General features: G+C 42.6%; 1 protein-coding gene and 1 long non-coding RNA gene across 2 annotated transcripts in view; both read right to left on the reverse strand.

Annotated features, from left to right (window-relative positions):
* The window catches only part of LOC136954180 (uncharacterized), a 116,330-nt gene that overhangs the window by 40,930 nt on the left and 47,996 nt on the right, over positions 1–27,404 (reverse strand). The gene's annotated exons all lie outside the window — the stretch shown is intronic.
* On the reverse strand, positions 4,522–8,436 carry nexmifb (neurite extension and migration factor b). The gene has a single exon (XM_067248318.1). It carries the CDS (start codon positions 8,419–8,421, stop codon positions 4,522–4,524), a length of 3,900 nt encoding a protein of 1,299 aa, XP_067104419.1. The 5' UTR covers positions 8,422–8,436.

Raw genomic sequence — 27,404 nt, forward strand, 5'->3', positions numbered from 1 at the left:
ATGTGAAGTTATGCTATGCCTGCGCTCATAGTGCGGACTGTAACGTGCCGCGCAGACAGTGCCGTGCTGTGGTAACATAGGTAAAAGAGTGGACGTGTATTTATTGACACAATCCCCACATAGCCTACTTCAAATAAATCAGGCCAATTTAGTGCAGGGGCTGTCCATGGTGCTGAAAGAGAAAACGGAAAACGGCCTGATCCATTTCATTTCTCAACTTTCTGTCTCGCTCTGGCATGTAAATTGCTTACTCCCCTCTCTCTATTATGGGTGACTAAAGAACAACAACAATGCACCACCTGACAGTTTTCGTAGAAATTGATACATCATAGGATGTGTTTACGTTCTGAGCCCTTATCTCAGACTCCAATCAAACAGCATAATGTTCTGAAGGGAAAATACCTAATCTATTTGAGTATTGATTTGCTGTGGTACAATACAGTAGAAAAAATTGCTACAAATGATAAATATCCTGTTGTTATCCTCATGAGGTGTTGTTCAAAAAACGCTACTTCTACTGGCACAATGCATTACTTGTCTCACAAGACGAGAACTGTAACATACTGGTTTAAACTGATTAATTTGAGAAAATAGCAAGAAAAAACTGTTTCAAGACAATGAGGGTGAAAAACAACTCTCTTCAGAAAGCAGCATTCAAAATCTTATTTTAATGTGTATATTTACTCCATAAACATTATTACAAAACTCAGCAAGTACCAATATTACATTATCACCGTACAGGCTTGATCACAAATATTGAAAACCTTTGCAACAGTTACAACAAAAACCAAAATAATACTCAAATAATTTACAAGAAAATCTATAAAACAGCAAATTGTTCACAAATTTGAATATTCTTTTAATCCAGATTTAAATTTTTTCTTCGCTTATTTGTGTTTTGCACAGTAACACAACACTCTCACAACAAGATCATGGTCTTATTACAAAACTCCCAACAAAAAGTAGGTATTTCTATTTTTCCATCATTTACTTTCATATTTCGGTTTTTAAAACCAGAAGCTTGTCAATGAACATCCTTTCCATTGGCCTAGAGAGGCGCATAAAAGGTTACTCACACACACACAAATACTGCACAGCACTTTCTAAGAAAAATATACACTTACAAAATATGTTACAAATTGGCACACAAAAAATATACAAGATTTTGTAGTGTCAAGAGTTAATTAATATTCCCTCTGGCTACAACTCTAGACAGTATATATAAAGCTCATTATTCTTTTAATGAAAAGAGCCAAACGTAATTCCAATCAATGTCAAATAATCATGAAGTGAACACATCAAACATAATTATATAATATACATTCATAAAGAGGGTCATGGTTCCTATAACCTAGTTTGCATTTGTTTTTTGTCATCTCTGGGAAAAAATTATAATTTCTTAGCACCATTAAGATGAGGCAGCTCAACAGTGGCACATCTTGAAAGAAAGAATGCGAGAGAGAAAGAAAAATGTTTAGTTAGATATGGATGGATAGATGGAAAGATAGAAAGAAAGATAGAAGGAACACATCCTCGGAACTCAAGATACTACATTCAATTTGACACTAGGCAGAAATGAAAGAAGGCTGACAAACGGTCCATGTGGAGTTCCTTTTAGCAGTCTGTCCAGATCTTATCCCTACAACACCGAAGAGAAGGGCATACAGCGAGTGATGATGAGGAGAGAGGTAGTGGGACAGAAGGAGATTTAGAGATGAAGTGTGAGAAAGAATATAGCGGAAGAAGTGAGAGGGAGAGAACAGAAAAATACATTGTGAATCATACTTTTACTTACCACCTTTATACAAGGCATTTTTAAATGAAGCTTCAGAATGCTGGCATTGCTCCAAGACAAGCTCTGTTAAAAGGGGAGTCAGGTGGCTGAGCGGTGAGGGAATCGGGCTAGTAATCCGAAGGTTGCCAGTTCGATTCCCGGTCATGCCAACTGACGTTGTGTCCTTGGGCAAGGCACTTCACCCTACTTGCCTCGGGGGAATGTCCCTGTACTTACTGTAAGTCGCTCTGGATAAGAGCGTCTGCTAAATGACTAAATGTAAATGGTTTCGTACTGTATGACAGACTATATTAGCCCTCACGACTAACAGACAAGATTAATTTACATGCATTTGTATGTGCATTTGTTAAACTCAACACTGATGCATTGGAATTAAAACTGATTTCATATTTCATAATTATCTGTTGTTGTCATTACCATTAAATACAACCTCATGAACAGACAATTATAGCTACGATACACGTGTATAGAGATGGTTGACTCATAGATGTGTACTGAATTAGTTATTTATTTTTCTATTTAATTCTAGTAATCAATAATAATTACGACTTTCGTCAACACACACTACTGAATCCATCATACACTGGAATGGAATAGTTAGAGGAATTGAATGGTTGTTTTTAGGCTGACAATAATTCCTGGGTCCTAATCTGATTGCTTCTTTAATCATATCCAAATTATGTAGGTATTTCACTTTCAGCTGAATCAAATCCAATAAATAATTAAATATGTTTAGTTACCATTTATTTATTAGGTTCAGTTTAAACACCTTCCTTGTAGGAACTTGCTACATGAGCATGTTACTGTAGTTATAATACAGGTATAATAGTATCCCACTGATTAGATGTGAACCTACACTTTTTTCTGCACATTCTTTTGACTTTCAAGGAAGCATAAAGGCAGCGAGGAAACAAGTCTATAGGCTGTAATTAAACTACAGAGAGTAAAAGAGGCCCTTTATAGGAGGTCTTGCATAGAAAGTGTATCGGTAACATAACCAGGAATACGTACCTGTAGACAGGTCACTCTGTCATTGTCTTCATATAATGTGTTTACACTATTACTGGATAATCCAGTGGACACTCAGCAAAATGTGTGATGATTACTTATTTGTGACACCTTTTTGAAGTACAATAATCAAAATCATTGGGATTGTTTAGGTGTTTTGGGATAATTGCAGCAAATGCATGCAGTCTTTGCAGACAAATATTAACGTAAATATGAAATAAATATTAAAGTATTATAATGCTACAATACCTCTGCAACTATTAAATTGTTAGGAATAAAAAAAACAAAAAAACATCTTACTTCCACTATGCATATAACCGCCAATGACAAATCATGACCTTGCTTACCCTCAGATAGGATACCCTCTGGCTCAAGAAAACACCTTTTAAATATCTCTCTATTAATCCTCCTCTACAGTCGCCTTCAAAGATATCCCATTTGCTTCTTCTTTTGCTTCTCAAAGTCGGGTGAAGTAACTTGAATTCAGTAAACAAAGAAGGGGGATAAGAAGAGGATTGGAAGTATCTTTCTGTTTTGGTTTAGAGATAGGTGGTGTTTCACTGCCAGCTGTAGGTACCTTCCATCAGAGAAGAGGAAGAAGTAAATGATGAAGAAAAAGACAAGTCCCAAATAAGGATTTCCTGGAAAGGCAGTTCTCTTTTACAATGCTGCCAAACCAAGCAGCAAATCATCAAATGGTAAAAAAAAAAAAAGAAGAGGAACAGCTAATAATATTCACACATTTAAGAGGTAATTTACATAGCATATTAGCTTTTGGCACATTGATTTTTAAGATTTTAAATGATCTTCTTTCTTCCTTTTTGCAAATAGTGCATGTCCCTGTACAACAACATTGAGAAAAATACTCTGAGAGAGTGGAGCATTTGTGAATTTGCAAGGCGTAGAAATGTAATTCTAGGACACCAGTTCCTCTGAAATTCCAAGAGAAAAAAAGATCAAAAGTAACCAAAAAATAGTCATTCCAACATTGATAAGAAAATTAAGACAGAATGTTTAAGTCTGATATGTCATCATCAATACAAAAATGTCCCATCTTATTTCTAAGATGTCTTGGGCTTATATGGGCTCAGAAGAGGGTGCTTATGGGATCTGTAGTTTTCCCTCTTGAAATGAGCCAGGCAGTGCATGATGGACAGCAACAACAGGACATCCATATTCTGCATACAAAAAACAGATAGGAGGTGGGGTGCTTGTATGTCACTCAATGCATTTGTGTATAGCTACATCTTCAGGGAGGAAGTGAATAAACACAGAATTCAGGGCAGCAAGTTTCACTGAGAAAATACAAAAACAAAGTACTCCACCCAAAAATGCGACAACTGTTTTCAAGGCTTTTTATCAGACTAAAAACCAAATAGAAACAACTAGAAAGAGAGAAAAAACTGAGCAGAAACAACAAAAGCAAGAAAAATGCAGCCATGGTAGTTTTTAAAATCTCAGTCAAGCTTGACACAATCACTCAATAGGTAGTTTGCAAATTACAAGAAGTAACTCATGCAAATAGTATTGTCCTCTTAAGAGAGAGGAGTTGGAGAAAGAGTAGTAGGGTAGGGGGTGGCGTGTTTGTCATGCAGCTCTGGCATAGTGTCAGTGTTGGTCGGTATGCTTTGAGGGGTGGGGGGAAGGGGGGAGACAAGGTGAGGGGTAAAGTGAGATAAAAGGAGGGCAGGGGTACAACAGCAACCTTTAACAAAATATTACCTCAGTTTCTCAAAAGAGGCCATCAGTGCTATGTCCTTATTAGGGTCTCTCTCCACTCGCTTTCCCTTCATAGTGTCAATCCGTGGAAACTTGGCGCTGGTCTTGTGGCGGTACAACTTTTTGTGTGCCGGCCCTGGATTGATAAAATTGGGTTTGTCAAACATGTGGCAACCCAGGGCCAGTTGGGGAAAGAGGGGATGAGACGGATTGAATTTGGTTTGGTTCTTACCCCCCTTGCAACCTGCCTTTTTGCCCCTCCCTGCCCCAGTGCTGCCTTTCTTCTTTAACTCAGGCTCAGTTCCTGACAGAATCTTTAGGGTCTTTAGGTTGAGGCTGTTGGCCTCAGGGGAAATGCAGGCCTCAGACACAGGGTCCCACAGTGGCTCAATAGAGGCCATCATAAACCTCTGGACCTCCGCCATGCCAGAGACAATGTTGGACAGGATGTTGGAGGGCTCCTCAAACTCCCTCTGGTCATCCCCTACTAGGCTGTTGCTCTCAGACCAGCCAGTGCCAGACCAGTCCCTGGTGCTGCTGCAGTCTGCCAGGGGGGCCTGACTCTTGGTCGCCTTCCCCTGCAACATTGCCTTTATTTTTTTTGTTGAGCGCGAGTTCTGTCTTGGGGCCTTCACCTTCTCTGCTTTGGTGGTTCTAGGGCCTCTGCCTTTCTTGGGGCTGTCAGTTGTTTGTTTGTAGCTGCCTTTCCTCTTCAACCTTGTGCTTTTCACACCACACATCATCTTCTCTGTTTGCTTATAAAAGTCATCATTGTTCACATTCTTTTTATCCAAGCCTAACCCTTCCTCACCTCTAAATGAATCCAACTGGTACTGGCCTCCCTCCATAGAGAACCCCCTTACAGAGTGTTGCTCCAGCTGCTGCTGCATTGCTTCACAGTTCCACTTTCCCTCCCTGCTATTTTCCATGCCCAGCTCACCCACATCCTGGTACTCTGCTGCTTTATCCATTATCTTAATCTCTCGCCCCACCACCTGAGGAGATAGGTTGGGGGTCTCGGGAGGCGAGAGCTCTGCCAGGGATGAATGTCGAAACGTGTCAGGAGTAAAGTTGGAGATATCTAGCAGGTCTGAGGACTCCCTGAGAGGGGTGAGGGCATCCACACTTTGCTGGATCAGCACCTTAGGGCTGCAGTGTGACAGGAAGCCATCACGGACATCCTCTTCACCCCCCTCTCGTTCGCATGACTTGATGCTGAGGGAGCTATAGTTGCTGGAGGAAGCTGCGGAGAGAGAGCCTACTGAGTCATAGCTGATGAGCCGGCCATTGTCTGTGCAGAGAGTGGCTCTCTGGTACTGGAGACCCTGCTGGCCCTCACTGGCTTGCTGGCACACCTGCAGGTCGGTGGCGTGTGGCAGGCCAATAGGCTCAGACAGGTAGTTCTTCTCATACAGCAGCCTGTTGGGCTCCATGCCCAATTGGCTGTAGCCAGACACAGGCAGGCTGTCGTTAAGCGGTAGGCCACTAGGGAAGCCGCCAGGAAGGAGGGGGGTGTCTTGGGTGTCTGAGGTGAAGCCCTGGCTGGGGCAGAGCTGGGGGTGCCAAATAGGGGGGAAGCTGGGGCAGTTCTGGGGGGATTGCTGGAGCTCAGACTCTGAGGGAGGGGAGAGAACACAGCTCTGGGCCAGCTGGAGAGAAGAGGCAAACTGCTTCTCCTCTATCGAAAGACCCAGAGGGAAGTGCTGCCTGGTCGGCTGCTGTTGGGAGAAGTAGGCGATGCCTGCTCCTACCGAGGAGTCAGTGACGTCTAGAAGAGTCTGAAGATAGCCCCCAGGGATGACAGGGACTCCAGTTTCCACAACTTCAGAGGAGGAGGATGGGGGTTTGTCAGGGGAGCAGCTGGTAGGGATGAAGGGGAATTTCTCTTGGGCTGTGTCAGTGTGATTGTCAGAAAAGTGTGGGTGGAGTGTAGCAGAGCTGAGGTCTGTCTCTCCTAACACTCCAGCTCTGACAGCCGGCTCCTCAATCAGAACTGTCGCCAAGCACGTATCTGCTTCATTTGTCACACTCCCCAAACCCTCCCCCTCTCTCTCCGTTCCCCCCTTGATTATCTTGCTCCTTAGCCTGGCTTCACTTTTGAATTTCCTGATCTTTATTGTTTTGTGTCCTCCCCCAAGCCTCTTGCTCTCCCTCTCCTCTCTTTCCTGCGAGCGGCTCTTGGTCATGGCGGAAGGAGACATGATGGTGCTGGGATGTAATATTCCAGTAACTGGTATAGTACCTGCTCCCAACGCTGACTGTCGTACATCCTCTTTGACAGTGACTCCAACATCTGAGACAGAAAGGCCCAAGGCTGAGTCTGATTGTTCCAAAACATGGATCCTCTGCACCCTAAGCCGGTTAGCGATCTTGTATTTCCTCTTGGGGTGACTAGAACCAAAGGGGCGGTGTCGACGGCTGTTCAGATGAATGCCACGTTTCCGTTTATCCCTGGCTGCCAGCCTCAACTGCTCTTCTCTCTCCCTCCACCTCTCCTGCCAGAAATCCTTTAGTGGTGACAGTGTCTGGTATTTGACCACGGCCTCTGTGCTTAGGCTGACAGTAGCGTCTGCCGGATCCAGTTTTCCAAGTTTAACAGACATGTATCTCTCCCCTTTAAAGCGGTTGATAATAATGTACTTGATGACTACAGGAGGCTCCTTCCGAGAGGATTTCCTTCGTTTCTTAGGGCACCAGTCAACATCCTCCTCCTCCTTCTGGCCTATAAGGGTCTTCTCCTTCTTCTCAGAGTTCCTCTCGCTCTCGATTGAGTCCACGTCATACAGATAGTCATCACTGTAGCGCACCTTCCTCTTAGAACGCAAGCCATAGTTTAGTTTTTTTTTGGGGCGGTCCTTCTTCTGCCTGGCATCCTGTGGGGTGTCAGAGGAGGAGCCAGTGCATGAGCTGTCATCACTGTAATCCCCTGAGTCCTCTGTGTTGCTGAAGTCCATTAGGTAGTTGATCTTAGGACTAGACATGGTGGAACCCTGGGACCCATTCAGAGGGCTTTCAGCACTCCCTTCCCTTCTGGATTTGCCCTCCTCCTCCTGTCCCAGACAGAGTTCTTCGGCTTTGGACTGAAGATCCTCTGCTGATCCCCCTCTTCTCAGCAAGCCTCCTCCCCCCTCCTCCTTTTTGGCACAGTTAGCCAAGACACTGGGGAAAAAGTTGAACTGTGTCTCTTCTTGCAGCACATTGGTCTTTTCTCTCATGTTGTCCTGAAAGGACTCATAGCGTATTTTCAGAGAGCATACATCACTGCTCAATGTTGAGTCATCGTCCTCATCATCAAAAAGGTTGTCCACATCTTCCTCTGAAAAAAGGTTAACTGACAGCTCATTCTTAGAGCACAGGTCCAGCAGTTCCATCTTGCTCTCGCTAATGAAGGACTCAAAGTAGCCCCAGTCTTGCCCCGCGTTAGCCAGAAGGACCTCCTCTCCGCTCACCTTGTCCAGCAGCAGACCTTCATACAAATTCTTAGCAGAGGCCTCATCCTCTGGGTCATCGCTGTCCTCAGGGCTCTTTTCCTCCCCCTCCTCCCCCCTCTTCACTCCCCCTGTGGGATCTTTTGGCAGGGGGTAGCTGAGCAGCTGGTCAGAGAGGAGCTGGTCACCATAGTGACTCACTGTCTCCCCGTCATGGCTCAAGCACTGGACACTGATGTCGGAGATGGGGCAGGTGTCTCCAAAGTCTTCTTGAACCACCTCGCTTAGCCGCACGTCGAGTTCAGAGGTCTCCGGATTGGAGATGGTGTCATGGGCCACGTCATGGATAGGGAGGTTGGATGGGTCTGAAGCAGCAGCATCCCGGGTCTCTATGAAACAGCCAAGACAGGTGCGGCTGGGTTGGAGAAGACACTCCTCCGGTAACGCTGGCACAGTTCCAGGGTCCATCATGGTGGCTGGGGGCAGAGGTAAAGGGAGGGCCAGGGGCAGAGAGAGAGGGAGGACCAGCGGGTGAGTTGTCAGGTGGGGATCTCCAGGTGCTGCCCAAGGGTTCACAGATGTAAGAGGGTGGGAGGTAGGAGTGTCGTGGCCAAAATGGTTTGGGTCTTCATTGACATGAGGGTAGTGGGATGGGGTTAAACTGGGTAAGGTCTGTATGGTCCTCTGTAAACTGTTTGCAGCAGGCAGAGGAGGAGAGGCTGGAGGGAGGGAAGGAGGGAGGGCAGCATCGATGGATCCACACAGCCTCAGAATACTGCTATTCTCACATTCTCCTGGGGAGATAGGAAAGAGAGAAGACCATAAATAACTATGAACTAGAAGAACCAGCTGGATATTATAAATAAAGATTGTGTTATCTGTTATAGAGCTAAAGATGATACATAAAATGTATTATAATCACCATGATTATAGTCCTACTTTGACTTATTTGTTCTTGCTACATTTATCCTGATACACTAAACTAACCTTCTGACTGGGTCCCACACCATTTTCAAAAACAATGTAATTGATGACTAAATCTAACTTGGCAGTTTGTGTGATTTTCTCAAGATAGATCACAAGAACAGCTTAATCAGTTCAAGAGATTCGTCTGATGAGAAAAATAACAAAACCCCCAACAGAATCTGGTAGCAGTGCTGGCATCAGGCAGGGGGCTGTGTTTACTTTGTATGATAAGATGACAGGTACAGAAGCAGGTACATACACATGGGACACGACAGCTCCATATGCTGGAAACAATCTAAGCAATAACATCTCCACCTGCCTCCACATACAGGCTGCCACGGGCACAATGTAAATATTCAATTTCTAATACCACTACAAGGGAAAGAAAAATAACTGATAATATATGAATATACAAGCAATATACTGTATATTGTACCAAAAAAATTTGCCGGACTGCTGACTCTGAGGATAGAGCGATACACTTGAGCGAACAAGACAGTAGAATTTAGTTACTCAAGTTACAGTTAATATTGCTGAAACTCCAGTGTTTGAGTGAGTAAATCTTAGAATATGAAGATGACATTAGAGAGTTATTTAAAGAGGTAATTAATGTTTCAGAGAGCAGGTCCCAGAGTGAGATGCAGGCCTGAAGACATGGCAAGCAGGGAGGCAGAACGCCCACAAACAGCACAAAGCATCACGACTGCCATATTTAATGAAGAATGGTGTTTCTGTAACTAAACTGCCCCGTGGACCAGTTTTCAGGTTTTCAGTTTTTTCGTTTGTTGTAGTCTTTTTCACCTGTACGTAATTTGGTCCTTGAGTGTGTATATATATATATGGTCCCTCTCCTTGATTAGCCTTTGTCGGTTCCTTGCTTTTGCCTGGCGTGTGAGTATACCCTTCTTGTTCCTCATGTTTTTGAGACAATAAATACATTTAGTTTTTTTGAATCCTGCCTGCCTCTCTCCCTGCATTTGGGTCCTCCTCTTGCACCCACCCATGATGACAGGTACAGCCCCTATCAGTATTTTCAAGTCATTTTGACCCCAAGACAATAGGCATCACTATTTTTGTGGCAGCTCAACTGAATATTTTCTTTTTATGCCCGAAATGTCAATTTATTTTAGGAAGCTACATAGGAGTAGCCTGGTCCTAACCAGACTCTCGTACATTTCCTTTGTACAGAGAGTTTGGGCTCGCTCCATTGACAAGCGTTAACTTTGAAGGCGGGTACTCTGTTGAAGTTTAAAACTATTGGATCTGCCCAGAGCCACTCTGGATCAGCCATAACCAATTGCTAGCTTTCGCCTTAGCCAACTCCGTCACGACTAACGGAGCTAGCTGGAAAATCAAACGAACCCCGTGGGGATCAAAGATTGTTCTTGCTCCGGCTTAAACTTCTGGATATTCGGCAGCGTTGCCACAACGGACAGAATGGCTTTGCTCGCATCTTTCTCCGCCGCCATTACGGAACTACAACACAAACTAGCGCACGACAAAGTCATCATTCTCAGCCACTCCCTCTGTTCGCTGATTGGACAGGTAGAAAGTTAACCGGAGACATCTGACTTACGTACCTCAAGCCCAGACGCGGTACAGAAGCCAAATCAAAATTGAGCAGAAGTACGTAGGAGAGCAGAGCCAGGCTAACATAGGAGTAAGTAAGTAAGTAAGACTTTATTTATATAGCACATTTCATACAAGAATTGTAGCTCAAGGTGCTTTACATAAAATCAATAAAAACAATAATACAAGTGATAAACAATTCAAACAAAAATTAAAATCCCAAGAAGATCTCTGTTCAAGAGAGAAAACAACTTTAAACATGCATCTTAAAAGTAACATATACATTTGGTTCACCCCTGGTCTGTATATATAAAACCATACACTCTGTTAACAGATCCTTTCCCCAGGTCAAGAGTATGGGCCGTATTCTCTGTTAACGGATCCTTTGCCTCAGATCAAGAATACAGATTGTTTCACATATTTGTTTAAATACTTCACGCGACCAGAGTTCTTGTACGCTATCAGAGTTCGCCAACTCTGACCTAGACAAAGTAAAAATAGCAAGTCAAATAATGACCCAAATTTACTAAACCAAGATTCTACAATAATATAACTAATAAAAGTAGGAAAACCCTTTTGAGATAAAATTACTTAAATGCTTCGGTAAAAAGGTAGGTTTTAAGCTGTCTTTTAAAAATTTCTAGAGTGTTTGCTTCCCTAATATTTATGGGTAATTTGTTCCATAGTTTTGGGGCGTAATTGACAAAGGCCGAATCACCAATCTTTTTGTGACTGCTTCTGGTGACCTCTAATAGGCCTGCATTTGATGATCGCAGTGTTCTAGCTGGTGTGTAGTTTATAAAGGAGTTAGCAATGTAGCTAGGTCCTTGTCCGTGTAGAGCTTTGTATGTGAGGAAAAGGACCTTAAAGTCAATTCTGAAGGTAACAGGGAGCCAGTGTAAAGTAGCTAGGACAGGACTAATGTGTTCTCTCCTTTTAGTTTTGGTTAATAATCTAGGTACAGAATTTTGAATGAGCTGTAGTCTTTCAGTGGTTTTCTTGGGAAGACCAGTGAAAAGTGCAACTCCTGGACTCAAATCTGAGTCCAGGATTACACCGAGACTCGTCACCTCTGGTTTAAGACGGGGTTAAGCCTCCAAGATTCTTAATAAGCATCTCTCTTTTGGATTTGGGGCCACATAGTAGGACTTCGGTTTTGTCTTCATTTAATTTAACCCTTGTGTTATCTTCGGGTCATTCTGACTCATCAGTCATTGTGACCCACCGTCGTATTGCGGCAACTTTAACCCTCGTGCTGCCTTCGGGTCACATGACCCAAAGGTTCATAACGAACCATCGTTGTGTTTACCCAATTTTACCCAATACAAAAACAAATTACAATTATTTTCTTTTAACTTTTGCAATGTGGGGGGTCTGAGACAGCCTAGCTGTTAAAAGAAAATGCTTCACTTTGTCTTTGTATGCGGTAAATCTGTCGCAATACGACGGTGGGTCACAATGACTGATGGGTCAGAATGACCCGAAGATAACACAAGGGTTAACGCATACAAAAACAAAGTGAAGCATTTCCTTTTAACCGGTGGGCTGTCTCAGACCCCCCACATTGCGAAGGTTAAATAAAATTATTTTTATTTGTTTTTGTATTGGGTAAAATTGGGTAAACACAACGATGGTTCGTTATGAACCTTTGGGTCATGTGACCCGAAGGCAGCACAAGGGTTAAGAAAGTTATCATTCATCCATTTGTTTATTGCCAACAGGCAGTTGGTAATGGAATTGATGGCCGTTGCATCGTTGGGTTCAGTGGATATATATAGTTGTGTGTCATCCGCATAGCTATGGAAATCTATGTTATGTTCTCTGATTATGTCGCCGAGTGGTAAGATATAAAGAGAAAAAAGTAATGGACCTAAGCAGCTTCTTTGAGCAACCCCGTAGCAGTTCTCATGTTTCTTGGACCTATGGTCACCTAAACTAACATAAAACTTCCTTCCTGTGATATATGATTTCACCCAGTTCAATACACTATCCGTGAACCCAATAAGCTTTTCCAGTCTATTGATTAGGATGTCGTGATCAATGGTATCAAATGCTGCACTGAGATCTAACAGGATAAGGATAAAGACTTTATTTGCATCAGAGTTTAGTCTGAGGTCGCTAATTATTTTGGTGAATGCAGTTTCAGTACTGTGATATTTCCTGAAACCTGACTGCGAGACTTCCAGGATGTTATTTTCTTCAAGAAAATAATTTAATTGGACTAAAACTATCTTTTCCAGTACTTTACTAGTAAATGGAAGGTTTGATATTGGTCTGTAATTTGCAAGTAGACTGTTATCCAATTTGGGTTTCTTTAATAGGGGCTTTACAACAGCTGTTTTGAAGGCATCTGGGAAGACACCAGTTCTAAGGGATGTGTTTATAATCTCTAGCACCAGACCTGAAACACTATCAAACACTCGCTTAAAGAATGTTGTGGGTATAGGATCAATATCTGAGGTTGTGGAGTTAGATTCGTTTACAATTTTGGAAAGTTCACTAAGTGTGATACAGGTAAACGTGCTTATGGTTACGTTGCAGAATCTACTGATGTCAGTTTCGACCCCACTATTAATAATACTAGCTCTGATCAAAGTTATTTTGTTCTTGAAGAACAAAGCAAGCTCTTCACATTTAACTGCTGAGGATGGAGGTGGGGCAGGGACAGTGTTTAGCAGCTGGTCAATGGTGGAGAAGAGAACTCTGGAATTTCTGGCATTTTCTGTAATAATGTTGGAAAAATATTCTCTCCTTGCTAGATGGATGGTTTTGTTATAGGTGGTTAGTGTATCTTTGTAGATATTGTAGTGGATAGTGATCTTTGTTTTCCTTCATTTTCTCTCTGTTGCACGGCATTTTCTTTTCGTTTCACTAACATTTTTATTTCTCAGCCATGGGGAGGTTCTTCTTGTGTACTTCTTTATGGTTTTCAGTGGCGCAACAGTCTAACACAGATAATAGTGCATCATTGAGGTTCTCTACCATTTCATTCAGAGAGCAATCATGGTTAGTCGGCTCATATAGAGCAAATTGTTCAGAAAATGTCATCACAGCTGTATCGTCTAAATATCTTCTATGGACTAAGAATTATTTTGTTACTTTTTAATTTCCACATTAAAAAGTATATAATGATGGTCTGAGAGGGGTAGATCAGTTATTGAAATATTATTGATATTTAGTCCAGTTGTTATCACTAGATCTGGTGTGTTTCTGTGCCGGTGTGTTGGGTCTGTTATGTGTTGAGTTAGATTGAAACTGTCGAGGAGATTTAAGAGCTCAATAGTTCTTGGGTCTGCTTTTTTATTTACTTGGATATTTAAGTCTCCGTTTAAAACTACTTTGTCATATAGTGTCACATACTGATAATAGTTCAGAGAATTCTTGTATGAATATTGGCGAGTGCTTGGGTGGCCGATATATAATAACAAAAAGTATTGATTCGGTTTGGAGCTCTATAGCAAGATATTCATATGATGTGAATTCACCTAGCTCAGTGATTTTGAACAACAGTTTAGAGGAGAAAATAGCTGCGACTCCTCCACCCTTTTTTGATTTCCTAGAAACTTGGTGAAAGCTGTAATCGGGCGGACACGCTTCTATCAAAGTTGCTGTTGCCATGTCATTGTTTAGCCAGGTTTCTGTTAGACAGATGCAGTCTAAGTTGTTTTCTTTGACCAGATCATTAACTAAAAATGTTTTGTTATTTAGTGATCTAACATTTAGAAGGGCCAGTTTCATCTGTGGGGTATTAACAGATAAAACAAGGGTAGATAAATCTGTTGGAAGAATATGGATAGTTCTGTGACTTCTAACACTAGTTTCAGGTTTGTAACCATGCATTTTACCATGCCATTTTCTGTTTGTGATGATGACCGGTATGTCTAATGAAATAGCATGGTGGCTGTCCTAGCGTAGCTTTTCTTTGGGAAAGTCTATGTCACTGAGCTGTTCCATCACAAGGTGCAGATCTGTGCAGGGACCCTATGTCCTTGCAGGAGGCTGTTTGAATGTTCTGTTCTGTTCCATGGGAGGTTGTTTGGGATGCGTCAGTCAGCTTAGACACAACAGGGATAGGGAGAGAAACTTGATTTCTGGTCAGGAGCACATGACTGATGTTTGCTGTTAGTAGTCGAGACCCTCTACGGTTTGGGTGGAGTCCGTCAGCTTGAAAACAGTCTGCACAGTTCCAGAACACATTGAAATTATCGACAAATCTCAGTTTGTGTGTCAGACAGACAGATGCCAACCATGTGTTGAAAGATAGTAGTCGACTGAAGGCTTCTTTTCCTCTGCGAAAGCATGCAATTGGTCCACTGATGAATACATCTTGATATCTGTTGTGTGTTCAGTAACTGGGTGAAATGTTTTTTAAGTATCTCAGTGCCAGTTTTCTTGTGTAGGATATCAAACGAGCCAGGTTGGATGATAATCTTAGGGTTGTTTGGTTTATTGTTGAGGATTGTTTGTACCTCTGATGACAGTTCCTCAACAGATGTGTTGCTAAGACAAATATTTTCTGTCTTTGCCAGTTTAACATGTGCTGTCATGGCATCTCCAATCAAGATAGTGGCCATATGTGGTGTTGTGTTTGCATTTCTAGCGTTTGCTTTATCGGTAGCTGCGGGGCCAGTCAGGGTCAGGGGGGGGCGGAACCAGTCAGTTACAGTGAGGGAAAACAAATATTTGATCCCCTGCTGATTTTGTACGTTTGCCCACGGACAAGACACCTGTCCACAGAAGCAATCAATCAGATTTGGAATCAGATTCCAAACTCTCCACCATGGCAAAGACCAAAGAGCTGTTCAAGGATGTCAGGGACAAGACTGTAAACCTACACAAGGCTGGAATGGGCTACAAGACCATTGCCAAGTAGCTTGGTGAGAAGGTGACAACAGTTGGTGCGATTAATCGCAAATGGGAGAAACACAAAAGAACTGTCAATCTCCCTTGGGCTGGGGCTCCATGCAAGGTCTCACCTTGTGGAGTTGCAATGATCATGAGAACGGTGAGGAATCAGCCCAGAATTACATGGGAGGATATTGTCAATGTTATCAAGGCAGCTGGGACCACAATTGGTAACACACTACACCTTGGACTGAAAACCTGCAGCGCCCGCAAGGTCCCCCTGCTCAAGAAAGCACATGTACCATGCCCGTCTGAAGTTTGCCAATGAATCAAATCAACATTTATTTGTATAGCCCTTTTTACACGTAAGCATGTCACAGAGGGCATCACATACGCCCATAGAACTGCCCCTCAACCAACCTAAACCCTCAATGAACATCTGAATGATTCAGAGGAGAACTGGGTGAAAGTGTTGTGGTCAGATGAGACCAAAATCAAGCTCTTTGGCAACAACTCAACTCGTGTTTGGAGGAGGAGGAATGCTTCCTATTACCCCAAAGAACACCATCCCCACTGTCAAACATGGAGGGGGAAACATTATGCTTTGGGGGACAACTTCACTGCATCAAAGGGACGATGGACAGGGCCATTTACCGTCAAATCTTGGCTGAGAACCTCCTTCCCTCAGAAAGATCTTCCCTCCTGCACATTAAGGTCCTGGAGTCTCCAAACCTTAATCCCATAGAAAATCTGTGGAGGGAGCTTAAGGTTTGAGTTGCCAAATGTCAGCCTCAACCTTAATGACTTGGAGAAGATCTGTAAAGAGGAGTGGGACAAAATCCCCCCTGAGATGTGTGCAAACCTGGTGGCCAACGAAAGAAATGTCTGACCTCTGATTGCCAACCTGGGTTTTGCCACCAAGTACTAAGTCATGTTTTTCAGAGGGGTCAAATACTTATTACACTCATTAAAATGCAGATAAATTCATAAAAGTTTTGACATGAGTTTTTCTGGATTTTTGTTGTTATTCTGTCTCTCACTTAAAATCAATAAACCTACAATTAACATTATAGACTGATCCATTTATTTGTCAGTGGAGAATTCCTCTAAGGCCCTGACCTGGCAAGCACCCTCATCGATGTCCTGCTCAGGTTCCACCAAGAATAAGTTACTATTATTGGTGATATTCAAGCAATGTTCTACTAAGTACAAGGCCATGACAAGCACAAGGACCTGTTGAGATTCCTGTGGTGGCCAGATGGTGACACCAGAAAACTCTTGGACGTGTATCAAATGAAGGTTCATCTCTTCGACGCCGTCTCATCTCACAGTATTGCCAACTTCGCTCTATGACAAACTAGATGACAACTGTCAGAGCCGGGACTCGAACTCGGGTCTCCCGTGTGAGGGTCCGACTCACACTCCTTGAGCCACTGGAGGATGGTGAACCCAACAGTAAGACGCAAGCAGAACTGGAGATGCTGAATATGTTTTAATCAGTTCGAGCAATAGTCCATAGGTTGGAAAAGAATAGCAAAAAGTAGCACTCCAAACAAAACCAGTCTCAAAAGTACGTTCCACAAAAATATTCCACAGGCAACAAAAAAAAACACAATGACTTTGGAAGACTTACGTAGGCAACCGGCTTCAGAACACCTAAACATAAAGCAAGGCAGCTATGAGACAGAGTCCCTTAAATACACCTAGCAAAACGAGGCCCAGGTGAACCTAATAACATAATTACAGCTGAGCAAGCTGGGTATGAGGACCTCTAGAGGCCAAAACGTAAAAACAAGCAATACACTGACAACAACAACGAAAGGTATGATGAAGATGAAACTGAGACAATCAAACACAACTTCTTTGTTGAGGATTGAGTCAGGTGGCTGAGCGGTTAGGGAATCGGGCTAGTAATCAGGAGGTTACTGGTTTGATTCCCAGCTGTTCAAAAATGACGTTGTGTCGTTGAGCAAGGCACTTCACCCTACTTGCCTCGGGGGAATGTCCCTGTACTTACTGTAAGTCGCTCTGGATAAGAGCGTCTGCTAAATAACTAAATGTAAATGTAATGTAATGATTGCCTCAAGTCCGTATCAACCGTAGAACAAGCTATTAGGCTCACCCAAGACCTCAAAGATGCATTCTTCCAGGGAGGTTTCACATTGACCAAGTGGGTCAGTCATAGCCATTAAGTACTAGCGTCTATCCCTGAGGAGAATAAAGCACAACCGATCAAGGAATTAGAATTGGACAGAGAAAAGTTACCTCAACGCTTGCAGCTAGAGTGGACAGGATGTTGAGAAGGGAGCTCCAGCTACAACTTGGAGACTCCACTTTCTGGACAGACAGCACATCTGTGCTGAAGTACATCCAGAACCAAACCCAAAAAATCCATACCTATGTGGCCAACAGGGTTGCAGTGATCCGTGATCTTTCTCAAAAGAAACAGTGGTGGCCCGTGAGCTCGAAAGAGAACCCAGCTGATGAACTTCACGTGTTTCATGTGAATCCGTCCCTTACAAAAAAGAAGTGTATTAAAGTATACTATAAGTATACTAAAATATGGATAGTACACTTTTAGTTCACTTTTGATATACTTTTAAGAAGTATGCTTTGAAAATAGTTAACTTTTGATATACTTTTAAGTATGCTTTGAAAATAGTTCACTTTTGATATACTTTTAAGAAGTATGCTTCGAAACAGAAAATTGTATACATTTCTTCTGGAGTAAGATGTACGTTTTCTATTATTATACAGCAAAAACAGTCAAAATAATTTTAAGTAGGCCTACATTACAGGTTAAATTCTTTAGATCCATCTCATTCTAATTATTCATGTATAGGAAAATCTATTATGCATTGCACATTGAATCTTTTTTCGTACTGAAGCTGTAACCTTAATTACTGCCAAAACATTTTGAAGCCCTATACTCTTATACTAATAATTATCAATTGGAGTATTAATGGAAAAAACGAAAAAGCTACTTGAGAAAGAAGCAGACAGAAGGGTTGCATTGTGCATTTGAAGGTTAAACTGTCAAACTGACTGAAGAACGAAATAAGGACGTGAAAAAATTAAGATAGCGTGGCTCATTGGCTGGTCAATTCCCATGATCAAGGCGGTAAATAATGTAAAAATTTGCAGATAAGTTTGCCGTTTGTTCGAAATACAAATGTAACTTCATGAATTTCGTTTTTTTAATGTGTCTGCTTAGAATGTAGTGTTTTGTTGTGTGGTAATTGTCATTGTTGTGCAATTTACCATTGTAACCATGAGTTAAATGAGTGTTACGTTTCATAAGAGGAGCTGGATTATTTAAACATGAGTGTATACATGATGATTAGCTTCTTTCAGCTAAGGATCTGCAGTGTCACTTGGCGAAAGCCCCCGTTCTCGACAAGTGACTCAAGATCAGCGACATGTGAAGGGCCCCTAAACATTTAAATATATTAGTAAATCAGAGTAAATTGACATTTATTAAGTAGACTTCTTGACGTATTTACATAAAATAAAATAAAGTGGACTTGAAAGTATTCCAAAGTATACTTTGAAGTACTTTAGGAAATATACTTTATGAACTGAAAGTGCACTACACAGGCTACTTTACAGTATTCAAAAATAAACCTCAAATACACTATAAGTGTACTTTAAAGTGTACTAAATGACCTAAAAAGTGGGCCAATTCAGTTTACTTAGTACAAAAATAGTATGTAAATAAGTACACTGCTAGTACACTGCTAGTATACTCTTAAGTACCATGATAATAGTATACTTTTTATACTAAGTATACTTACAAAATAAACTTAAAGTATACTTATTTTTTTAAGGGGTTCCTGGAATCAAAATGGCTAAAGGGCCCTGAATTCCTAGAAAAGGAAACTGAGTGGACAGAGATCCTTGAAACCCTAGGACAAATCCATTCAGTTGATCAGGAAGTAAGAAAATACATATTTGGGAATTGCACAATCATGGAAGAAAAGACTGCACTTAGCCAACTAAATGAACACTACTCATCATGGGGCAGACTGAAGAAAGCTGTTGCCTGGATATTGAAACTGAGAAGACGACTCCTACTACAGAACCAGAAGTAAACTCTTACAAAGACTAATTCAGGATCAGATCCGCCACCTTCAGTCTCCACAAAAGAAAACACTGATCATTTCAAAATGACATATGGAGCAAAAGGTCTGTCTGTGGAGAACTTTAACAGCACTTTAAACAGGATATTGCTCTCTTGGTGAATGGGAGAGAAGTCAAAATGAACATTTCTATCTGTAAACTGAATCCTATAGTGGACCAAGGCTTCTTGATGGTGGGAGGACAGTTACGTAAGATTGCTATAGCAATGGAACAGTACCCAATAATCCTGCCCAAAGACTCTTACATCGCCAAACTGATTCTTAGACATATCCATCAGCAGATTGGACACAGGGAGAAGTCATATGCCCTCCAGGTTACAACAGAGGTTTTAGCTACCTTGTGAGTGACTACTCTGCAGTTTTCGGCAGATGCATGCAAGCAAAGGTTGGAGAACATAAAATGTCTGTTCTCCAGCAGACCGTGTCAGTCTAGATCTCCCACCCTTTACACATGTGGGTGTCGATGACTTCGGACCAATTCACATAAAACAAGGTTGTGCTTGCATGAAACGGTGGCGAGTGATCTTCACTTGGATGGTATGTTGGGCCATCCATTTAGAAGTGGCAATCTACTTGGATACGGACTTGCCGACTGGCAAGCTACTTGGATACCGACTGCCTATACCTCACCTTGGTTACATTAATACAAATTCTAAAGGAGAGTATGTTGGTGAACTTCATTTTAAGATTAAAATCTTTACAATCAATCTCCGGCACCAGGTTTTCTGAATTAAGTGCATCTCTGAAATGAAATCAATGCCAAACAAAAATAATTAGTATTTGGTTCTCACCTGTGGACACTGCATCTGTGTATGCTGCTGTTAGGTGTGGAGTTCTTACAACCACCAGGCAACTAGGGTCTGCTAACACATCCATGAATGAGACTCAACACAGCTCCTACACATCACTCCTTCTTACTGCCCCACCTGGAGGGTACATGGGAGAAAAGAAGAGAGAGAGGGGGAGAAGTAGAGGGAAGTATAGAGGAAATGAGATTAGGTTCTTCTCTTGTATTTGATTGTCTAAGCAAAAACAAAGCCGGGCACACAAATGGTTTTAAACACACACACACATACACTTGTACCCCACACCCACCCAAAAGCACACTGCCACACAAACATCACACACAGATAAACAAGTCAGTTTAGAAACCTGATAGAGATATCAAAGATCTCCCCAGAGTCTGTATGAAAATATTTCTAATTGTAAAACTAATTGTAGAACAGTAGAACACCCAAGGTAAATTTGAACTCTGCCAGCCAATTAAGTACACATAGATCACTATGGCAACTATGTGCCACATTATTCTATTTAAAGCTTCAATAACATTTATATTAGACTTGGTAACCTATGGAAATCTTACATATTTGTTTACTGTAATTAGAGAGAGATAGTGGGAGATGCAGAAAGAGAGACAGCCACAAAATACAGCATCTCCAAAGGCTCTTCCTGAATCTTTTAGAGAACTAACCTAAGTCAGATGTAAGACTGAAACGATTATAGTAGAGTACCAAAATGGAATTTGAATGTTTTGATCACAGCCATCCAAAGTGTGTGTTCAAAAGTTTAAAAGGCAACCAAAAATGAATTATTTCGTCAGGAGGAAGCCTATTGTGTTTGTTGGTATTCTTAACTGTAGGTATTATTAGGATTCCTCCGGTAGGAGGAGCCCTATTGCAATAGTCAGAATCAGAATGGGTTTTATTCGCCATGAAAGTTTGCACAGACAAGGAATTTGCTTTGGCAGAAAGGTGCAAACATTAAACATATAGGAATCTAAAATGTAAATATGAGGACTAACTATACTAAGGGTACATAACTAGCAATACTAAGTGGAATTAGATTAAAATAAACTATACAATAAAATATAAGTTGCAGTAATTTACAATATAAAAATACAAAAAATACAAATATTACAAAAAATAGAAATGCAAGGTTGTATTGTGCAGTGCAAAAAGCAGTGTGTTTTAAGGGCATTGAGTCATGAAGTCAGTGTGAACCCTTGGCCTTGTTGAAGAGGCCAACAGCGGAAGGGAAGAAACTGTTTTTGTGGCGTGTGGTATTGGTCCTGATGGACCGCAGCCTTCTGCCGGAGGGGAGTGACTGAAACTGACCAGGGTGGGAGGAGTCGGCCACAATCTTCCTCGCTCGCCTCAGGGTCCTCGAGGGCAGGCAGATTGCAGCCAATCACCTTCTCAGCAGTGCGGATGATACGCTGCAGCCTGCTCTTGTCCTTGGCAGTGGCAGCAGCGTACCAGATGGTGATGGAGGAGGTGAGGATGGACTCAATGATGGCATTGAGTCCAGGTTTGGCAGGTTGAATTTCTTCAGCTGCCGTAGGAAGTACATCCTCTGTTGTGCTTTCTTGGTGAGGGAGCTGATGTTCAGTTCCCACTTGAGGTCCTGGGAGAGGATAGTGCCCAGGAAACGGAAGGACTCCACAGTGTTGACTGGGGAGTCACACAGGGTACAGGGGATGATGGTGGAGGACTTGAGACAGGCTGGCACATGGCATGTCTCAAAGGAGATGTTAAAGATGTAGGTGAACACCGGAGACAGCTGGTCAGCGCAGTGCTTGAGGGTGGCAGGAGAGACAGAGTCCGGCCCAGCTGCTTTGCGGGGATTATGCCTCTTGAAAAGTCTGTTAACGTCACCCTCCTGAATGGAGAGCGTCCTATGACATTGTAGGGAAGACTGTGGGGAACAGCATCAAATGTTCTCCTTTGGAAAGGGCACCATTTGGGACAATGTCATGTAGGAGCAGCATAAATGGCACTTCATAACAGCACCCTTTTGTCCTCAACGAGCAGCGGGTGCTGCCGTCCCAAAACACTCACAGGCGGTCAGTCTTACTATAGTCTTACCTCGCGCAGCACTGCTACTTTCCTTACTGAGGAACAGGGGTGCCGTATAGACAAGTTTACGCGCCAAATCCCAGGGGGCCGCCATAACTCTACACAAATGCACTTCATTTACGTCGGAAGTGGTTTGCAAAGCGTCTGCCGGTGTAAACACAGCGATGTCGATGCTAGCTTGGGATCACGGTTCTACTACTTTGACATACTTGTCGTTTGACATTTACTACTGGATAAGTTGCCAACGTCGTCGCCATACAGTACATTTTAGAGTATATTTATAGTTATAAAGCTTTTGCCAGTCCATCATTTTGGAGCTTTTAACATGGAGCAAAGGCAATGTCAGAAGATTACTTTAGTCGGTGATTCATTAGAACATTTGTTGTCTAGCTCTTCAATCTCTCAGCAAAATGTAGGCTAATTATTTGGCTAAAGGATGCCACACGTATCAGACAGAAGTTGTTCTATAAATTCGTAGCCTGACATTAAAAACATTTATAGACGTGACTCCCTGCCCCTTTTAACAGACTTAACAACAGATGAGTCAGCAGCACCCCAGTCTCCCCATTACTATCGAAGTCCAAGAAGCAATCCATTAACTATAGAGGGTACAATTTCTGGGGAAATTGTACGGGGGGCTTGCTTGCATCGGTTGCAGATGGGTCCGTTTATTAACTGTAATTTTTACAACTGATATTTCTGTTTCTTATATACTAGTGTAATAATTGGACCAATACGCTGTTCCTATTGGTCCCTGGAGTTGTCAGACTCAGGCGAAACAGCATCAGTCTCAGAAAAACCTCTGTCAGTCTCAGACAAAACAACGTCAAACCAAACGTAGCAACCCAACGTTTGACGTTGTTTTGTCTGAGACTGACAGAGGTTTTTCTGAGACTGATGCCGTTTCGCCTGAGTCTGACAACTTTTGGTCTAAGACCTGATGCCTTTTCGTTTGAGTCTGACACTTGAGTCTGAGATTTGAGGATGTCCTAAAATGAACACTGTACAGGGATGACTGACAACAGAGGGGAGAGGAGAGCATCTTGGAACCTGCCCATTACACTTAATTTCCCACAACTCCTCTCCTCTTCTCTCCTGTCCTCTCCCCAAAGATGGTTTAAACACAGGGCTTGTATAATGTTTATCATCTCCAACCACCCGCCCATTAATCCTATACCCAACCAGTGCCTATGGAAACATCTTCAGTCCTCACTGAAACAGTGTAATGCGAATAAAGTATAGCACTGAGGGCTTCTGGCACTACAAGGTTCAACTTGCACTGTCCACCAATTAGCCTGGTCGGTGATAAATGTGTTACATGACCATCTACAGATTACTGTGCAAAAGTAACTTTGGTGAAGTTATTAGATTAATTATTAATGATTAGATTATTAAATAGTTTTCTTATATACTAGTGTAATAATTGGACCAATACGCTGTTCCTATTGGTCCAGAAGACGTTCTCAAAAGTTAATAATACCGTTTATATACCTCCTGAAAGTTCGCAGAGGTAAATAAACGGTTTTATGGACCTAGCAACAAGCTGTTGCCTTGGAGATGTAGCCATTGACCTTAGCAACGTGTCATCTGCTCGGCAACAAAGTAGCCTAAATTGCCCCCCAAAAACTAAAACAACCAAATATGGTTTCTGCACAGGTCCGCAAACGCCCCGCAATCGCTTCCCGTTTTAAAGAAGTATCTGAAGCAGACAGAAGACAAATTGATGTTGTTGATATGTTGCCTTGGAGGTGTAGTGACGTCACCAGTGCAAGTGCAGCTGATTGCTCTGACAACATGGCATCTGCTCCAGATTCGATGTGTTTGATTTGTGATCTTCCCACGTATTGTTGTAGTATATAAGAAACCAAATGTTTACTCCTCGACAGGTCAGCAAACGCTTTGTCTCCTCGATTTGTTAAAACGATTTGTTTGTGTAATAATTCCAAAGAACACTTGTGAGATGCAATAATTATCAGGGAAGGTCTAGAACACGGGTGATTTATTGACTGCATATTCCAGTTTACATGTGTCGTTTCTACCCCAAAAAACCACCTGCCAAAGCAAGCTCAATAACCTAACATCATTCCTTTTAGCGCCACCTAGTGGCTCCTGTAGATAATGATTTGCCTAAGCCACATTATCACCCCTTAACCCTCGTGCTGCCTTCGGGTCACATGACCCAAAGGTTCATAACAAACCATCGTTGTGTTTACCCAATTTTACCCAATACAAAAACAAATAAAAATAATTTTCTTTTAACCATTCCAATGTGGGGGGTCTGAGACAGCCCGACAGTTAAAAGAAAATGACTTCACTTTGTTTTTGTATGAGGTAAATTTGTCGCAATACGAAGGTGGGTCACAATGACTGATGGGTCAGAATGACCCGAAGATAACACAAGGGTTAAGACATCACTATGGACTTCCCATTTTAACGTGTTGTAAAACCATAACCAATAGGACAATGTAAAACTCTAACTCTAATATAACACATGTCGACGTAATATTGTAGTACCATTGTATCCTGAGTTAACACTAGTAACAACCTCCTAAGGATTTCCTGTCTCAGCGTCTACAATTCAAAGTCTCTTAACCGGCTAGGAAGGTTGCTCTTTCTCTGTGACCGGCGAACCTCAGCCGTGTGCATTTCCAAAGGCGTAGCCAGCCCTTGCCGTTCACGAGCTTGGCTAAAGGTGTCTGACTGTGTTGCTACTTCCTGAAAAAGAGTTTCTGCTGGAACAGTCTCTGTTTCTGGGCGTTGAACCCCAGACACCGTTGGCTCACTGGAGCTTAGTCTGTCCTCCTCAGCCTCCATTTGACTCTCCTCTGTACATTCCTGACTCCGGGTAAGTATTTGATCCACATGTCTCTTGACCACTGCACCATTGCCTAACCTGACCTTAAAGGAGACAGGACCAGTCACTTGAGTCTATAAATCCTGGGATCCACTTAGGTCCCTGACTAAAGTTTCGGGTAAGGACCAGGTCCCCTCTGCGAAGCCTCCGTCCTTGGCATGTTTGTCATGGTCCTCTTTTTGCTTGTTTTGTTTACCTTCCACCTTCCTTTTTAGATCTGGATGAACCAAGTCCAGAGTGGAGCGTAGCCTACGACCCACTAACATTTCAGCTGGTGAAAGTCCTGTTGTCGATTGAGGTGTTATTCTGTAGGCAAACAATGCCCTGGACACCCTTGCTGATATACTCCCCCCTGCACTTTTTTTCATAATCTCCTTGAAGGTCTGTACGGCTCGTTCCGCCAATCCATTTGATGAAGGATGATATGGGGCTGAGGTAACATGCACTATCCCGTTATTTCTAAAGAAGTCTTGTGTTTCAGCGCTTACAAAACAAGTTGCATTGTCGCTCACTACCATCTCTGGTATCCCTTGGTTATTAAAACTCTGTCTTAGGCAATCCATAGTAGTGATAGACGAAGCAGAATTCACTGGGTACACATCCATCCATTTTGAATGTGCATCGATGATGATCAAGAACATCTTCCCAAGAAATGGGCCTGCATAATCCATGTGCAATCTCCTCCAGGGCTTCTCGGGAAACTCCCATGGGTGCAGTGGAGCCGCTGCTGGAGCTTTCCTGTGTTCCTGACAGACGGTACAGGTCCTAACCAGACTCTCAATCTCTTCATCCATTTTTGGCCACCACACATAACTCCTTGCCAATGCTTTCATTCTTGAGACCCCCGGGTGACTCTGATGTAGTTGCTGTAATGTAACTTTACGTGCTGGCTGTGGCAAAACCACTCGTGCTCCCCACAACATCTTGAGCGCTCAACTCTGTTTTCCTGACTGCGCATGGTGCAAATTCAGCTCCCTCTGTCTGTGCTGGCCAAACTCTGACCACATGTTCTCTGACCCTAGACAGTACTAGATCTTTACCTGTCAAGTGCTTACTTGTTCTGATGTCACTAATCCCAGGTCTGTGTCATCAAACATCAGAACTCGGTCCTCTTGAGCTTTGATGCTGGGTGTAAATGGCAACGGAAGACGGCTCAAAGCATCCGCGTTCCCATGGTACTTTCCTGCCTTGTATATGATTTCGTACCCATACCCCCTCAGAGTCACGGCCCATCTCTGGATTCTTGGAGAACCCATCTGTGGCACTGCCTTCATTTAATTAAAAAGAGCCAGTAACGGTTTGTGATCTGTGCATATGGTAAACTTCCTGCCATATACGTATGTATTTGTGGAACCTTTGTACTCCAAACATTACAGCTAACCCCTCTTTGTCCAGCTGAGAGTAGTTCTTTTCTGCTGCATTCAGTGTCCTGGACATAAACCCTATTGGTCTTTCTGTCCCGTCCAACATATGGTGTGACAGCACTGCCCCCACACCGTAGGGCGATGCGTCACAAGAGAGAATGACGTCTTTCCCTGCATCATAGTGAACCAACACCTCTGATGACTGCATTAGTTCCTTTGAGTGGGTAAATGATGCCTGCTGCTTCTCCCCCCACTGCCATTTTGTCTCCTTTCTCAGTAGTGTGTGAAGAGGAGCTAACACGGTAGACAGGTTTGGCAAAAACCTGTTATAATAGTTGAGTAGTCCCAAATAAGCCTTTAGCTCAGTCACATTAGTAGGAGCTGGTGCATCTTGAATTGCTTGTACCTTGTCGTTCAGGGGATGGATGCCTGTTGCATCCACTCTATGTCCTAAGAACACAGCCTCGTTCCCCATGAAGGTACACTTACTCCGCTTCAGACGCAAGCCTGCAGTCTCCAACTTATGCAGCACCTCAATTAGTGCTCTCAGGTGCTCTTGATCAGTCCTCCCTGTCACCAGGATGTCATCCAGCTAAATGGCCACATGCGGAATTCCTTGGAGAACCCCCTCAATTGTTCTCTGAAAAATAGCAGGGCTGCTAGAGACACCAAAAGGTAAACGTTTATACATAAACAAACCCTTGTGTGTGTTTACTGTACAGTATGTCTTTGAGTCCTCGTCCAATGTGATCTGTCTCATATCTAACTTTGTGAACTTCTGTCCTCCTGCAAGAGTTGCAAAAAGGTCTTCTGTTTTGGGGATTGGATATTGCTCTAACTTGGATGCCCTGTTAACTGTTAA

Source organism: Osmerus mordax, chromosome 12, assembly GCF_038355195.1.
Source record: "Osmerus mordax isolate fOsmMor3 chromosome 12, fOsmMor3.pri, whole genome shotgun sequence".
NCBI classification, from domain to species: domain Eukaryota; kingdom Metazoa; phylum Chordata; class Actinopteri; order Osmeriformes; family Osmeridae; genus Osmerus; species Osmerus mordax.

Excerpts from the sequence above, each read along its gene's own strand:
- nexmifb (XM_067248318.1), bottom strand. The coding sequence starts at position 8,421 with ATGATGGACCCTGGAACTGTGCCAGCGTTACCGGAGGAGTGTCTTCTC.